The 16,199-nt window shown below is 43.7% G+C and overlaps 1 protein-coding gene across 2 annotated transcripts; it reads right to left on the minus strand.

The window, feature by feature from the left end:
* Positions 1-1,380: 1,380 nt before the first annotated feature.
* Positions 1,381-15,770, minus strand: LOC137439057 (glucagon family neuropeptides-like). 2 transcript variants are annotated; one of them, XM_068134695.2, is made up of 6 exons: positions 15,695-15,770; positions 9,292-9,414; positions 7,825-7,974; positions 5,423-5,554; positions 4,779-4,857; positions 1,381-3,208 (listed from the first exon to the last, which is right to left on the minus strand). In XM_068134695.2, the coding sequence occupies exons 2-6, from the start codon at positions 9,399-9,401 to the stop codon at positions 3,200-3,202; spliced, it is 480 nt and encodes a 159-aa protein (XP_067990796.1). In that variant the 5' UTR covers positions 9,402-9,414; positions 15,695-15,770; the 3' UTR covers positions 1,381-3,199. The 2 variants fall into 2 exon arrangements, with proteins under 2 accessions (XP_067990796.1, XP_067990797.1); XM_068134696.2 differs by having other exon boundaries at positions 3,076-3,208; positions 5,423-5,551; positions 15,695-15,752.
* Positions 15,771-16,199: the final 429 nt, after the last annotated feature.

The raw sequence follows: 16,199 nt of genomic DNA on the forward strand, positions 1-16,199 counted from the left end.
ACGAATCTTCCCCTTGTTGGTGTGCTCACTAAGCATTGTGCATTGTGCGATGGTGGTATAGTCCAATGCAGGACGCACAGCATCTACCACAAACATCGCAGTTGCAGGTATAGACTGGTCCTTGCGGAGATGGACGTTGGCAGTTTTTCCTTCCTTGCCTCCTCCGTCTCTCAATAGCAAGTCTCCCACATTCAAAGTGGCCCAGGCCTCAGTGGACAGACGATATTTTTGCTGCAGGTAGTTTTTATAATGATTTTGACCATCGGAGGATTCTTTGTCAGAAAAGGCTTGGTCAAATTCACTTTGACGAGTCTGAAGTGAGTTGTGCAGCCATTATTCGTTGCTACTGAGACAACCTTGCCTTTGATTACGTCACACAGATGACGTCGTCACCATCGCGATTTATAGGGGTGGTACCCGACGCTTGGCGGGTTTGCTTTTTTAACTGTAGCACCTCAAACAATTGTTGGAATTAAAAGCCAAGTTCAGTACTTTGTTTATTGCTTAAAAATCCGTATAATCGCGTCAATTTCGGTGTCTGTGGACCTTTAGCCCTTGGATGCAGTGATTGGGCCTCGGAGGCCCACAAGGTTTTTTTTGTTGCAAAAACTATGCTGTACAATTTTATTTTGGAATGAGCCTCATTTTCACCGACTTTCATGTTGTTTCACAAAATTCAGTGACATAAAAAAAAAAAAAATTCATTCCGGCTCGTGGGAAAATCTTCATTCTTCACTTATAACCCGAACATCCGACACGAATGCAGGCCTGGGCCTTTCGAGGCCCTGCATAAATGTTGCTGTACTACTATGTTATATCATTATTTTCTTGATATGAGCCTCATTATATGCTCCTATAACTTGGTTACAAATAATTCAGTGACAAAAATATGAAAATTTAAAAACTTTACACGAATACATCCGAGGCCCAATTCCTGCAGAGGTGTAGGATTTTTGACGCCAGCATCTAAGAGTTAAATCACATTTTACATTACACCGAATTTTTGTGGGTCCTTGATAGTTATCTACTAATGTCCTTCCAGTTAATGTAAAGTGTGGCTGCATGTAGAAATAACAAAGAACTAAAGGTTCCTCCAAGAACCCTAAATACTCTAAATGAAAACGTTTTTTTAGTCGAACCAACACAGGCTGTGGTTTTATGACTGGGATTTTATTGCGCTTTGGATTTATCCCTCAGTATTTCTTTCTGAATTCCTCCTTTCATCACTCACTATCCTGTCCCAGTCATTTTGTGTACACCGGTGAGTCGTTTCAACAAGCTAAAGGGGAACTTTGTCCGTGCCAAGCGTCCCTCTGCTTTCATAATCAAAGTGACAAAGGAGGTCTTAGTGTTCGAGAGAAACTTTCCACCAACTTCACATCGTTTGCGTTTCAAAGTTTATTACACGTAATCACAACATACATGACAAATCATTCGACATATAGAAACAGATTCTTGGCTCAAGGAAAATCTGCAGGCAGAATCGTCACGTGCACAACCGTGAAGATGATTTCGGCCATTTTGTTTGTCAAGTATCAAGTCACATTTCTCCGCATTTACAACCTGCTGCGTGTAACACATTACGCTCCGCGAGAAATAAAAGTTTATAACTCTCATGCACGCCAACTTGCAAAGCTGTGTTGAGTGTGTAAATATATACGCAATTATCTTTGTGCCTTCTCGTTCTTTGTATCAACCATAAAGAATCAGGATCGAATCGTTCTATCGTCCCCTATGAAAGTCAATAATTTAACTATATATAGGTTTCATCTACTGTAGTTTCAGGTGGGTTAAACAACGGTGTGGGAAGGAAAGTAACGCTGACTTTTCGACTGTTAACCCTTTATCGGAGCAAGAACTACGTGTTTTTGAACTAGATGTTAACTTATTGGCAGAATATTTAAAAAATGCAAGCATTGGTAGGTTTTTGGTATTTGCCTCTATCCAGAGACAATTCAGTGTGACATTTCCTTGAGAGCTTGTTGGACAATACACCAGGGTCAGTGGGCAAAGCAAGTTATCAGGGAATAGTATTGCATGGTATTGTATTGCACTTGATATCAAAATGCAAGCATTGGTATCTTTTTGCATTATACCTGGAAAAAAATGTATCGGTTTTAAAATCGGTGAAGCATTTCTCCTCAAAGAAACGAGGTTTTTTTTTTTGTATTTTCTCACAAAACAAAACTACAATTGTATTGTATGACGTGTGTGTGTGTGTGTGTGTGTGTGTGTGTGTGTGTGTATGTGTGTGTGTGTGTGTGTGTGTGTGTGCGCATGCTTGTGTGTGTGTGTGTGTGTGTGTGTGTGTGTGTGTGTGTGTGTGTGTGTGTGTGTGTGTGTGTGTGTGTGTATATATATATATATATATTGTGTATATCGAACCATGGTTTATGTCCGTGCGTTTGTCTGTCTTCCGTTTGCTGCAGCTAATTCCCGTACTGCGTTTGAAAAACCCCATAAGTGGGTATTTTGCATTTTCATTTATCGTTTATTGATGGAATACAGTCAGCACTGTATTGTCCCTCCCAGTAATCTTTAAAATCAACATGAACATCTGGATTAAATTAATACAGATATTCATGGAGTAACACATAATTTAAAATAGCGATATTTTGCTCTCTTTTTAGAAAAATTTAACCACCGCCACCCGATGTTGCACCACTGTTTAGCGTTAGGTGGTCTAAGTAGCTCAACGCTTTGAAATGTGAGTGAAACCAAGAGTGCAACACAATTAACCTTTCTGTAAAATCCATTAAATATTTAAAATTGATAGTTTAACTTAAACTTTTCCTGTCAATTGGGGCGGATACTTTTGCTGGTATTTCTGGAATATATGACAATGATATATAACAGTACATACTATATATTGGAATAATAACAAGAAAATGCAGGATGCAAAACGAGAGAAAGTTTGTTTTGTTTTCAACTTCCAAAGTATGACGGTTTAACGCAAATTAACTTTGCCTTGGATCATGAGTGCCGAGATGTTGCGTTGCTTCCGGTGGTCTGTTGAGTGAACATGTGAGTCCATTTGCGTCTGTTTTGTTTCAGTGCAAAGATGAGGAAATGAGCTTTGGTTACAACAGATTCTTTTTCTTCACCCTTTCTTCAACTTCCAGGTCTCTTGCAATGGCTGCGGTTTGTGCAAAGCTTGTCGCCACTGGGGTTTGGCGAGGAGCAGAGCTGCATGTCGTTTTTACTCCACCTGTAATGGTAAAAACATCATTTATTATGTTTTGTGCTTGTTTGTATATTTTTATGATTCCATCGTTTTGTTTTTTTGATCAGATGAGATTCTGTTTTGGATTTTCAGATTAGAATCTGTTTCAGGGGACTAGCACCCCAGCATCACATCTGTCTCTCCTAGATTATGTGTGATCCAAATATCTCGATATTATTGGAATCTGCTGTGATGAGGCCGAAGCACAAGACCTGTTGCTTTCACATCGTGGGAAGGTTGGTGGCCTTTCTGTTTTTACCCGTCTCTCCTACAGTCGGCTCTCACAGCTCTCACAGCCTACCAATCTTACCCAGTTCCTACAGGATGCACGTGTTCTTCCAGTAACCCCCTCCTCCTCAAGTCGGTTAATCTTTTCTTCCATTTAAGGAACTATCTTCCTGACACTGTTCAATCCCCTTTTCCCTCCAGGGCATCAAGGAAGTGGTGCACCACCATCTCATGACCACTCATTCTTATCCATGATCTTTTCTACCTCTATAGGCATGATCTAAACCAATACTCTTTCTTGCATGTTATTGTGTTCCCTTCCATCCTCACACTCCACTTTTCCTGTTCATTCCTCCTCTTGTTTGTGTTTGCAGGCCGATGCATAGAATGTGTGCATCGTTCATCGGAAGGACCCAGAGGACCCATTGGCTAGCACTGGTCGTTGGTATACATTAAATATCCCACGGTGTCTTTCGCGAAAAGTAGGCAAGTTATCACCTGCACCCTGAACAAATGACAAAATCCTGCCTGAATGCGGAAGGGCACTGCATCAGCGCACAGTCGCACCTTGACAAATGATACAACGACACAAGATCAATTCAGAATTGAATCCCAGTCCAATATGCATTCCTTAACAATTACCTCTGGGAGTCGATTGACCTGTTCCGTGCTCCCATATGAGTTAAACTACTACTTCTTTCAAATGCAGCACATGGCTGCAGGTAGCATCATTTGCTTGGGCATAGTTGTGCCGCATATGCAGTGCCCCATGTATAGTTAAGAGCAGGAATTTGGAATTTGTTTAGGGTGCCAACGATAGCTCACCGAAACAAGTGAAACTTGAGATCCCAGGTTCAATTCCCACCTATGCCATGTTGCTTTGTCTCTTTTGGCCTTATATCATTGTCCTACACATACAGGGCATTATACAAGATCGAAAAAGTTGGAAAAGTCGATTTGTGTTCTTTTAGTTACATTATATTCCATGTTGCAAACCGTATCTGTCCACAAACCGAATTACTCATTCCTCTATTCCTTCACCCTCTTCCTATGGGTTCTTCTTGGTCTTGTGGACGAATCAATACAAATCAACATTTCTGATTTTAAAACCTTTTTTTCTGATGGACTCATAGACTCAGTTTCATCGTTGGAGATTCCAATGATCTTGAAGGTCTTGGTTTCCACGAATCAAGATTTATTTTATAACGACAACGATTCTTCACAATTTGCTTCATTCGATCCCCGATAAACCTTTCAATTGATAAATTAATAATAATAATAATAAATAAATAAATAAATAATAACGATCAAATTTGAGCACCAGTACCTGTGAAAGCTGCTGGATGAGTTTGGATATGACTTCTGGGTCTTCCTCGTTTTCCAGGCTAAATTCATTTGTGTCAAAGCTGCGTGCGGGGAAAACACATCATTCATTCCACATGTGTGTCACACTTTTTCTACCTTCCTGTTTCGATAGATTTGACACAATGGGCTGGAGCATTAGTTCCCAAACTTTTTGTCCACGACCCAAATTTTGAAATCACATTCACCTTTTGACCCAAATGGCACCGATTACAAGTATGATAAAATTGTTGGAGAAAACGCTTTCAATGTGAAAACCCACCCTGAAAAACTGGGGTTTTGAGGGGGGGGGTTCAACTTTGGATCGCAGACCCTGGGTGTGGGAACCCCTGGCCTCGAGTAGGGCATTTATTTGCCCGAGTGAAATTTCATGAGGTCGCAGGTCTTCATCAATCCTCGGGTTTTTCCCAAACATTAATAAGAGATGATACCTTGACCGGATGATGCAACCAAGAGAGAGGACCAATTTACTCCCAACCATTTTGACGTCATGGGAGAGCCACACTAGTGGAAGAGATACTGAAGGTGACTCCTCAAGCTACAAGGTAGTTCCTCTGGGGAATCGCCACATCCTTCCCAAGGTAGTGAGTACATTGAGTGTTGACGTACCTTCGCTTCCCGTTAGTAGATGAGAGAAGTTTTTGCAAAGCCTTTTGCTTGCGGTAACGACTGAAGTTATCTGTGAACAAGGAGTCGGAAATTCGCTTCATGGGATGAAGAGTTTCATCTTCCTGCTCCCTACTGGAGATAAGATTGTGTGGAAAGAAATTGAAACGTTTTAAACGCTTCTCAGGTTTTGTTGCATTTGAAATCATTTGAAATGCCTTGTATTTGTCATACAATGCTGGAAAGCTTTAGTAGAGCTGATATTGATATGTCATGGTGCATGCAAGTAGGTAACCCACACAGACGACAAATAGAGCGATTTTAAAACTCATTCAAATGGCTTTGCTTTGAATCACATCTTGCTGTTCTCCTTTTAGACTCTTATTCCTAATGCATATTTCATCCCCTGAACCGAATTGTTATTGGTTTAACAGTGCACATTGGTGTAATAGATTTGCCAAAAATACACACACAAGGCAGTGTCCATCTGTCCGTCTGTCTTCTCCATAACTCCAAAACCATGAAACCTAGCAGCCCCAAACTTTGCATGCATACACCTGGACCTCCAACAGATTGCAAGGATGAAAACTGGGTGTTTTGGTGTGTTATAACATCCTTTTTGAACAAGGTGCTCATAAGAAAAAAACCGATGTGGTGGCTTACCAATATGGCGGCCCGCCATCTTGGTCAGCCCACTGCACTTCGCTGGGTTCTTAAGCCGCCATTTTGTTTTGGCCTACTCAAACGTGCCTTGCCTTGGAAACACGATTGATTATCATTCCGTAATTGAAGCATATCATCAAAATCTGGATTTGGATATGAGGATTAGATGCTGTTGACAAAATCATCCGCCTCCTCGCTCCCCCACTCCTCCTTGCCTCCTCCCCTCCCTCCCCCTTTCCTCTTCCACCCTCCCTCCCCCTTTCCCCTTCCACCCTCCCTTCTCATCTCCTCTCTCATTTCTCTCTCTTCCCTCCTCTCTCCCCCCTTCCCACTCCATTCCCTTTCCACCCCCCTCCCTTCCCTTCTCCTCACCATTTCCCTCCCTTCCCCTCCCTCTCACCTCCCCTTCCCCCTCCCTTCCCCTCCCTCTCACCTCCCCTTCCCCCTCCCCTCACACTTCCCCCCATCCTCCTCCTTTCCCCCCTCTTCTCCCCCTTTTCCCACTCTCCTCCCCCTTTCCCCCCTATCCTCCCTCTTTCCTTTCCCCTCCCCCTTCCCCCTTCCCCTCCCCCTTTCCTCCCTCCCCCTTCCTTCCCACCTCTCCTCCCTCCCCTTCCCCTTCCCTCTCTTTCCTCCACCTCCCCTTCCCTTCCCCTACTCCTCCCACCTCTCCTCCCTCCTCTCCTCCCCCCCTCATTCATATTCCCATCAGGAAGCGACTCATTGTTACCCGGCAACCCCGGGTACTTTTGCTAGTTTACAATAATTGAGGGCCCATATACTCTGGACAGACCTTTGGGATGTTCATGACAAGGTGAGAAACGTTTCAAAGCTCGAACCAATCCACTCTATCGCAGAATACCTGCCATGAAGGTGGCAGGAATTTGTAGTTTAGCATGCTGGAAATAGCTTGCCTACTCTTGAAGAAAGGCAACTAGGGATCTTCAAACGTTCAGTACTGGCAGATGGGTCTCCGGCTTAACGTCAATCCGATGTACGTCAATCCGATGTACGGCGCACACGCTTATTAAACATCTCCCTGAATAAAATAAAAAAATAAAAAAATTTGTATACAGAATCGAGGCTCGTGTAAGAGTTGACACATTAAACATGAAAACATGCACAGACATATAAAACATGCAATGAAGGGAGCGGGAGACAAGAGGGGAAGAAAGAGGGAAGCACACAAGTAGATCTGTGGAAGGTGAGGGCTGGTGGAGGAGGGATTCATTAGATGCGATAGATGCGAAGCATTATTGTGACTATACATGTCCGGGCACGTGTAGAATGTTGTAAAATGCAAACCAGCACTGTCGGAGGCTGCGTGTGGATTAAAGAGCCACTGGGTCTCGCTCCTTTGGGTATAGTTTCAAAAAGATAATGTATCACAGCTATCATTGCTCCCACACCCATCTAAATGTTCCAGCTTTGCGTTCTGGGAATAATTCTGAGTTTGCAAATATTCGGTTATCACTTATTGGTCGAGGCCACCCTGTGTTTTTGTCGGTCCGATGTGGTCGTAATTCTCCAAGTTGTTGTTTTTCGGATACGAAATGGGCTGATGGGATTGCCGTGCCTGGCTTCTTGGTATGTCGTACCGCATGATAAAGGCAGGGTAACTATGACCAAGGTATTGTTGTATGGTCTGTTGCATGTTGTCCACAGTATGTTGCTAAGGTTTTACTCGTATCACAACATGGAATGCTGTTTATGGTGTGGGAAGTGCAGGAACAACACCATACCGTGTTTGCCAAACTTTCTCTGACAAGTTGCTTTGGCCCACCAACTCTGGAGCATTTTCCAACAAGCTCTCGAGGTAACGCTGTGCGGAGAGCTCTCCGAGTATGTTCTTGTAGGCCGACGTGAAGACCGCATCCAGCTGACGCTGGGCCCTGTTGAAGCAATGATTTTAACTCTTAGATGCAGGCGTCAAAAATCCTACATAAACGCAACCATTGGGCCTCGGAGGCCCAACGGATGTATTCGTGTAATGTTTTTTTAAAATCGATTTGTTTTCTTTCATGTCCTTTTTCAATCCAAGTCGATGCTCATGGATGTGTATTTGCTCAGAAAATGTGAATCATTGATCCTATTAGTTGGAATAATCCCATACAAGTAATGAATCGTTTTGGTTTTTTTTGAAAAAAAAAAAAAAAAAATCTTTTTTTAAAAAGCTTTTTTCTCTCTAAAAAGTTGAGGCTCATGGAGGAGTATTTGCTCAAAAAATATGATTCACTAATCCTTTTATTTAGAATGTATATGTCTACAATTGTCAAAAATCCTACACCTATGCAGCCATCGGGCCCCGGAGGCCCCATGAATGTATTCGTGTAAAGTTTTTAAATTTTCATATTTTTGTCGCTGAATTATTTGTAACCAAGTTATAGGAGCATATAATGAGCCTCCTATCAAGAAAATAATGATATAACATAGTAGTACAACAACATTTATGCGGGGCCTCGTAGGCCCCAGGCCTGCATTCGTGTCGGATTTTCGGGTTACAAGTGAAGAATGAAGATTTTCCCACGAGCCTGAACGATTTATTTATTTATTTATTTATGTCATTGAATTTTGTGTAACAACATGAAAGTCGGTGAAAATGAGGCTCATCCCAAAAAAAAATTGTACAGCATAGTTTTTGCAACAAAAAAAAACCTTGTGGGCCTCCGAGGCGCAATCACTGCATTCAAGGGTTAACATGTGATCCCAATGATGTCACACTATCGGGGGTACCCGGTGTTGCCCTGTCTATTATTTGTGGGGTCCTAAAACACTTCCCCACATCCACTTAGGAATGAGGCCCCTCCATACTTTTCTACACTCATGATAAATCAATGAAAAATCCCCAAAAATCCAACTTTTTCTTCAAAAGTTTCTAAAAACAAAAATCTTCCTAAAACACTCCCCGCACACACTGATGAACCTCTGAAAGTTTGACGAAGATCCGTTCAGCCATCTCTGAGAAAAATGGCGACAGACACACAGTCACGCAGACACACTCAGACAAACGGCTCTCTATAGTAAAGATTGCGATTATTTTGCAATGCTTGGCAACCATGAAAAAAACAATAAAAGTAATTTTCCTATGGAACAAAATGACAAATTAAGCTAAGTGAGAGTGCAAAAGAGTGTAAGATTTGATGGCCCGATTATTTAATTCTTCAGATGAACATCCATGGGAATAAGATCCCAACGATCATGACTCGTACCGTATTTCTGGCATGTCCTTTGCCGCAGGGAACGAGTGTACCGGGTGATGCAGCAATACCATAAGGGCGAGCAATGCCCAGGAGGTGTTGCTGAGAGGCCTGAGAGGCATGGTTGTGAGCAAGCTGTCCACACACCAACAAGGTAGGGAAGAAACATTCGAAACTCGGTTGTGAATTATAAAGGGTGCCAGGAGTTACCTGTTACACAGGTTTGTAATGCAGTGATTTTTTTTTTTTTTGTATACAATATCGAGGCTCGTGAAAGAGCTAACATTAATCACACAAAAAGTCAAACCGACACACAAAACACAAAAAACAAGGGGAGCGGCAGACAGGATGGGGAGAGAGGGGGAAGGACACAAACACAACATTTGAGAGCAGGGACATCAGGAGGACTTGGGGGGAGGTGGGAGAGGTATAAAACATATGAACACTGCAAGGAATCTGGGGTGAATTTAGCGGGGGTAGAAAAGATCAAGGTTTTGGATGGGGGAAGATAAGAGATGGTGGTGAACAGCTGTTTTAAAGAAATGAAGGGAGGACTGGGATTGAAGGGAGTGGGGGAGTTTGTTCCAGAGGCAGGAGAAAAGGGGAATGAAAGAGTGAAGGTGAGCAGAGAGCCTAGATTTTGGCAGTTTAACCATAAAAGGGTTGCAGGCAGATCTTGTGCGACCTGAAGGAATATTGGGGGGACAGAGCACAGAGAGAGCTGGGGGAGCAAGGCCGGAGAGGAGTCGGTAGAAGACAGAAAGACCACCAACCTGCCTACGGTGAGTGAGTGAAAGGCCCTCGGAGTTAACTTCATCGCAGGAGATTCCAATGATTCTGAAAGCTTTGGCCTCAACAGCGTGAAGCCGAGCTAGGTGTGAGGCAGGAGGAGCAGCCCAGAGGGGGGAACAGTATTCCATTGAGCTGCGGATGAAAGCCTTGTATGTGGTGAGGAGCTCAGGTGTGCCAAGGAAGGACTTCGCACGACGGAGGATGCCCAGTCGGCGACTGGCTTTGGAGGCCAGCCTGGAAATGTGGTTTTCCTAAGAAAGATCATGGCAGATAGTGAGACCCAAAAGCTTGAGCGACAGAACTTCTTGGAGTGGATTGTTGAGAAAGTAGATGGGAGGGTTTTCCAGTCGGTCCTTTCAGAGAGACATTGTAAGAGTGTGAGATTTGTCGGGATTGAAAGACATGTTCCACTTGTTTGACCAGTCTGTGATTTTGTCCAGGTCTGCACAGAGTGAGGAGGCTGCAGACTGCCGATCTGAGGGATGAGGAATGGAGCGGCAGTTAGTGGAGTCATCAGCAAAGAGATAGAGAGGATTTTCCAGAGAGTCGGAGAGATCATTGATGAAGACCAGAAATAGCACAAGGCCCAGAACACTACCTTGGGGAACTCCAGCCAGAACAGGATGGGGAGATGAGAGAAATCCATTCAGGGCCACACGTTGCCCATGACCAGAGAGGAAGTCCACAAGCCATGAGTGGAGATTTCCATGGATACCATAGGAGGAGAGTTTGGTGAGCAGGGCTGGGTGCCAGACTGTATCGAAGGCACGTGATATGTCAAGTGAGACAGCTCTGATTTCCTGTTTGGCATTGAGGGCCTCCATCCATTGTTGAGACAGCAGAAGCAACATGTCCAGAGTAGAATGACCAGGTCTGAATCCAAATTGATGATCAGAGATCAAGCCATTGGAGAAGAGGAAGGATTTGATATCCGAAGCAATGATGGATTCCATACTTTGCTGATAATTGGAAGCAGGCTGATTGGTCTGTAGTTGCAAGGATCTGTTTTTGCACCTTTTGTGCATAAAGCGGTAATGTTTGCTGATTTCCAAGATACTGGCAGATGACCTTGAGCAAAAGAGAGGGTGAAAAGAACAGAGAGAGGGTGAGATAGAGCGGCAGAGCAGGATTTTAGGACGCATGGGCTGATGCCGTCTGGTCCAGTTGCAGAATCAGAGTCGAGGTTTGATAAAAACTTCTCCACCTTGTCAGGAGAGAAGGACACAGAGTCCAGGAGCAGTTGGGTTCGACTGGGAAAGGTGGGAACAGAGAGAGATAGGTTTGGTACACAAGATTATGAGGCAAACACAGAGTTGAGGCATTCGGCTTTGTCACGTGCGGTGTCAACTGTGTAGCCATTTGAGGTAAGGGAGGGGATGGAGGGGGAACAAACACCAGAAACGGATTTGGAGGAAGGAGACAGGTTTGAGAGTTCAATCTTGAGTGTGGAGAGATAGTGCTTCCTGGCACTCCTGAGGGTAGACACACACTTGTTTTGAGCTTGGTGGAAGGAACTGAGATTGCCTTCAGTTGGATTTGCCTTCCAAGAGGCAAAGACAAGTTGTTTCAGGGCAACTGCCTCACCACAGGATTCAGTGTACCACCATGGACGGGAGGAAGGGTAAGACAACTGAAGACGAGATGGGATAAATCTGTGCATGAGAGAGAGCAGTTTGCTTTGGAAGAATTACCAGGAAGAATTGATGTCAGAGGCAGTAGAGATGGGAGACCAGTCCAGATGATTGATGGCTCCTTGCAGACCGTGCCAGTCAGCCTGAGTGAAATTCCAGACTCGTCGGCGCTGAGGAGGCTCTCTGAGAATGGCCAGAGAGATGTCCACTTTAACAAGCACATTATCAGAAGAACCGATTGGAGCAGAAGAAGAGCAGCAGACATTTGCAGGGAAGTTAGTCATAACCAAGTCCAGAAGAGAAGATACTCCATTGACTGAGATCCGGGTCGGGAAATTGACAGATTGTGTCAGTCCCAATGAGTCGCAGAAGTCTTTTGCTGAGGTGCCATGGCTGGTGAGAGATGAACCCACACCCAGCCAGCTGGCATGATGACAGTTGAAGTCGCCACATATGAGGAAGAGAGAGTTTGGATGAGTTGATAGAAGTTGGGCCATGTTGTCCGACAGCGAAATGTAAATGGAGTCGTCACTGTTTGGAGGACGGTACAGAACACATATGAACAAAAGGTGGGAGTGGAGAGGAAGCCGTAGCCAGAGGTACTCCTGGGGGTGGGGTGGAGAGAGGGCAGTGCAGGGAGAGTGAGGAAGAGAGTTTTTGATAAAGATAGCCACCCCACCACCAGGACGAGGCTCAGGTCTATCATACCGGAGGAGGGAGTAACCAGGAAGAGATATTAAGGAATCAGAGACATCTTGAAGGAGGAAAGTTTCTGTTAAGCAGATCAAGTCTGGATTGTCAGAAGCAACCTGAATGGAGAGATCAATCAGGTTTGAGCGAAGGCCCCGGATGTTTGAGGTCCATACCGTTAATGAGGAGAGAGGGGGAGCATCGGGTGCAGGGCAGGGGAGGGGAGGGGTAGGGTCAGATGAAGGGTGAGAGGGGGAGGTAGGAAGAGCAGTTGATAGTGTATCAGAGATTACAGAAGAGTTACAAGAAAGGGAAGGATGAGGAGGACGAAAGGTTTGATGGTGATGGGATGAGGCACAGTGAGGGGTTGTTTGAGGGGGTGGGGGGGCAGAGGAAAGTAGAAGGTTGGGGGAGGTGGAGGTATGAGATAGAAGGGAGACGAAGTGGGGAGGAGGCAGCTTTGAGAAGGAGGTGGGAGGAGGAAGAATTTGGGAGGGATGGTTGGGGGTAGATTTGAAGGGGAGGGGTTGGGGGAGAGAGTTGAATGGGAGGGGCAAGGGGGGAGTTTAGGAGGGAAAGGGCAAGGGGGGAGTTTAGGAGGGGAGGGGAAAGGGGGGAGTTTAGGAGGGGAGGGGCAAGGGGGGAGATTTGGAGGGGAGGGGCAAGGGGGGAGATTTGGCAGGGAGGGGCAAGGGGGGAGTTTAGGAGGTGAGGGCCAAGTGGGGAGTTTAGGAGGGGAGGGGCATGGGGGGAGTTTAGGAGGGGAGGGGCAAGTGGGGAGATTTGGAGGGGAGCGGCAAGGGGGGAGTTTAGAAAGTGGATGATTAATGAAAGATGAACATTTATAACAAATTGGGTTTGTTGTGATTTTCAAGTTAGTGATCCATTTAAGAACGATGGAGGAGGGGTGGAATAAAAACCACCTTTAGAGGCCATTTTTCCCCGCAAGCGGGGGTTGGCCTTTTTCGGGAACTGTGGTTGTTGTTGTTTTTCGGTCCCCTTTTTGAAGCAATGTTTTACGGCCGGATGCCCTTCCTGACGCCAACCCTTTTTGCCGCCTTTAACGACAAGCAGGGAATTACCAGTGAACTGGTACTCAATTGAATATGTTTTTGGAGATGAATGATGGGTAGAATGAATGAGAATTTAGAGCATGGAGTGATTTGGAATCATAAGATATTGAATATGTTTTTTGAAATGGAATGAGTTGAAGAGGAAATTGAAAGGAGCCTTTTAAATAGTAAGAAAAACAGCGTGTTGTAATATACGACTGAATAAAACATTCCAGGGGAAAGTTTAAACATATTTAAACAGAACCGTGAAGAACAATCTTATATTCACAAAAATACCAATGGGGAGAGGGAGCTGAGAGGGACGACCACGAGTCACTTGAACAGGGCAAAAGGTGGAAGGAGATGAGATTGAAGAAAAGGTGATGAGATTCTTAGCAGATTTATATTAGCACTCTTGAAAAATGGAAGGATGATCCTTTTACAACCCGACCTGGGCCCTCGAAGGTGTCCTCTCAAAACCTCAAGCCATACACCACCACACCATCTTACTCTCACTATATGCAATAGCAATTATACTATATGTACATTTCACACTCACACACACACAAATTCACACGTTTCTATATTTCTATATCCCTATCTAAAAGCAAATGCAGCCAATTGTTACAAACGCAGGGAATTTTTGCTATTTATTTATTTATATATATATATATGCAGCCTGTGGCTGCTTGGGTACACAACATCCTGGGTGCATGGTTGTGCCGCTGATGCAGTGCCCCCTTACCACCTAGTTGGTACTCATTTTGCCGACATTGGAAGGATGACGAGCTGAGTCGACCCACATGATGTAATTCAACGGAATAACAGGGGCTTGAACTCAAGACCCTAGGATATTAAGCAAGCCACCAACACCAAGCATATGTTATGGAACAAAAAACTGGGAGAGTTAGAGGCTTTGAGAAGTAGGAGATAAAGGGACATAGAGGAAATTTGTTTTCAATAATTTTCTAATTATGTAAACTCCATGAGGTGAGGAATTTTTCTTTCAAATCGAAGCAGCAAACGGTCAATACAGAAGTGGTTATAGATAATAGATCAGAATGACTATATATATTTTATAAACAGGAATCAGATTCCTGTGTGTGTCTAAGTGTGAAAAAATTCTGACTCAATACGGGGCTCGAACCACGGACCCCCATTGATTACACGTCAACAACCCACTGCGCTATTGAGCCAGCCATAATCTCTTCAGAACTTTTCCACACTTTTTTTTTTTTTTTTTTTTTTGTATACTGAATCGAGGCTTGTGAAAGAGCTAACATTGATTTCACAAACAAATCAACCAGACAAACAAAATATGTAAAAAGAGGGAGCGGAAGACAAGATGGGGAGAGAAGGGGAAGCACACAAACACAACATTTGAGAGCAGGGAGATGATACATACTTAACACTGCGAGCTTTATAATGGCCGATGTCTTACATGCCTGCTATGCAGACCCCGAATGTGAGCGTAAGTATATGTATGCGTATGTATGTGTGTATATGCAGAAGTGCATTGAAGATTAACTCAATTTTTATAAACAGGAATCAAATGCCTGCATGGGTCTAGGGTGGAAAATTCTGACTCAACCCGGGACTCGAACCAGGGACCTCCATCACTTATGCGGTGACAGCCCACTGCACGATTGAGCCAACCAAATTTTCTCAGAAATTCAATTAAATCAAATTAAGTTAATTCAATTAAATTTAAATGAAAGTTAATTCATTTTCAATTCAATTCAATTAAGTCCGCAAATAAAAAGTTACGTAAAAAACCGTAAACGCATACGTAAAAACAAAAAACAATTGATATCTAACATTTTAAAATTTAAATTTCTATAACTCTAAACTGTGAAATAAGCATGACAATAATGTCCGTAAATGAAAAAAAGAAAAAGTGTCTTTAAATGAAAATTAATGTAATAAAACGGAAATGTGCACCTAAACAAACCTCCATCGATATTTAGCATTTAAAAATTGTAATTTCTATAAGAGTAAACTGTGAAATAAAAATCTGAATGGAAATTGACATTAAAAACGTAAAGGAGTCCGTAAAATAAATAAATAAATTACCTAAATTGATATTTAGCAGCAGGTCTGTGATGCTTCCATTTATTATGTACCTACGTACGAAGCATGGTTTATTATTGCTTACACGGTGTGTAAACATCCCCCATCCACTAATGTGTGTGAATACATACGTAAATACAGTTTTATACAGTTTTATTCACGATCACAGGTCGTACTGACCTTTGAGTAGTTGCAGAACTTGGTTGAAGGACTGCGAAGACCCGGAGGTGCTCGTCCGGCCAAGCCAGGAAACTGGTCTGATGAGCAAATCTCACAGAGCGCGACTTATAAACCCCAAACGGTTTGGTGGATGGGGATGGGCTGGGGAAGCTCTGGGAGGGTGAGGGTTTGGGAGGAGGGTGCTCGGGTTCACGACTGGATTTGAATGCCTGAAACCGCAGTGGTGTTTGCACTGTCCATGACCAATGCACTTTGGGTGGGATTTGGAGCAGGGAAAAACCCACACGTACCTTTTGTCCGGTGCACCAGGGACGTGGATTTCTGGTCATTTGGCATATTGATTATAGTATCTGTAAACGAACAAACTTAAGTAACGCTGTACTTTCCCGTGACTTTTCTTTCTGCCGGTATTCGTGGATGTTAAATATCACGGTGTCCTTCACAAAGAGTAGGTGACCTATCGCCGGCACCATGAACAAATTACAAATTCCTGCCCTGATTTCTG

Source organism: Myxine glutinosa, chromosome 13, assembly GCF_964187855.1.
Source record: "Myxine glutinosa chromosome 13, kmMyxGlut1.1, whole genome shotgun sequence".
NCBI lineage: Eukaryota > Metazoa > Chordata > Myxini > Myxiniformes > Myxinidae > Myxine > Myxine glutinosa.

Coding starts and splice junctions, on each gene's coding strand:
- LOC137439057 (XM_068134695.2), bottom strand. CDS start 9,401: ATGCCTCTCAGGCCTCTCAGCAACACCTCCTGGGCATTGCTCGCCCTT. Junction 7,975..9,291: donor AAGGACATGCCAGAAATACG/GTACGAGTCATG, acceptor TTGCTTCAACAG/GGCCCAGCGTCAGCTGGATG. Junction 4,858..5,422: donor TCTACTAACGGGAAGCGAAG/GTACGTCAACAC, acceptor CCCCGCACGCAG/CTTTGACACAAATGAATTTA.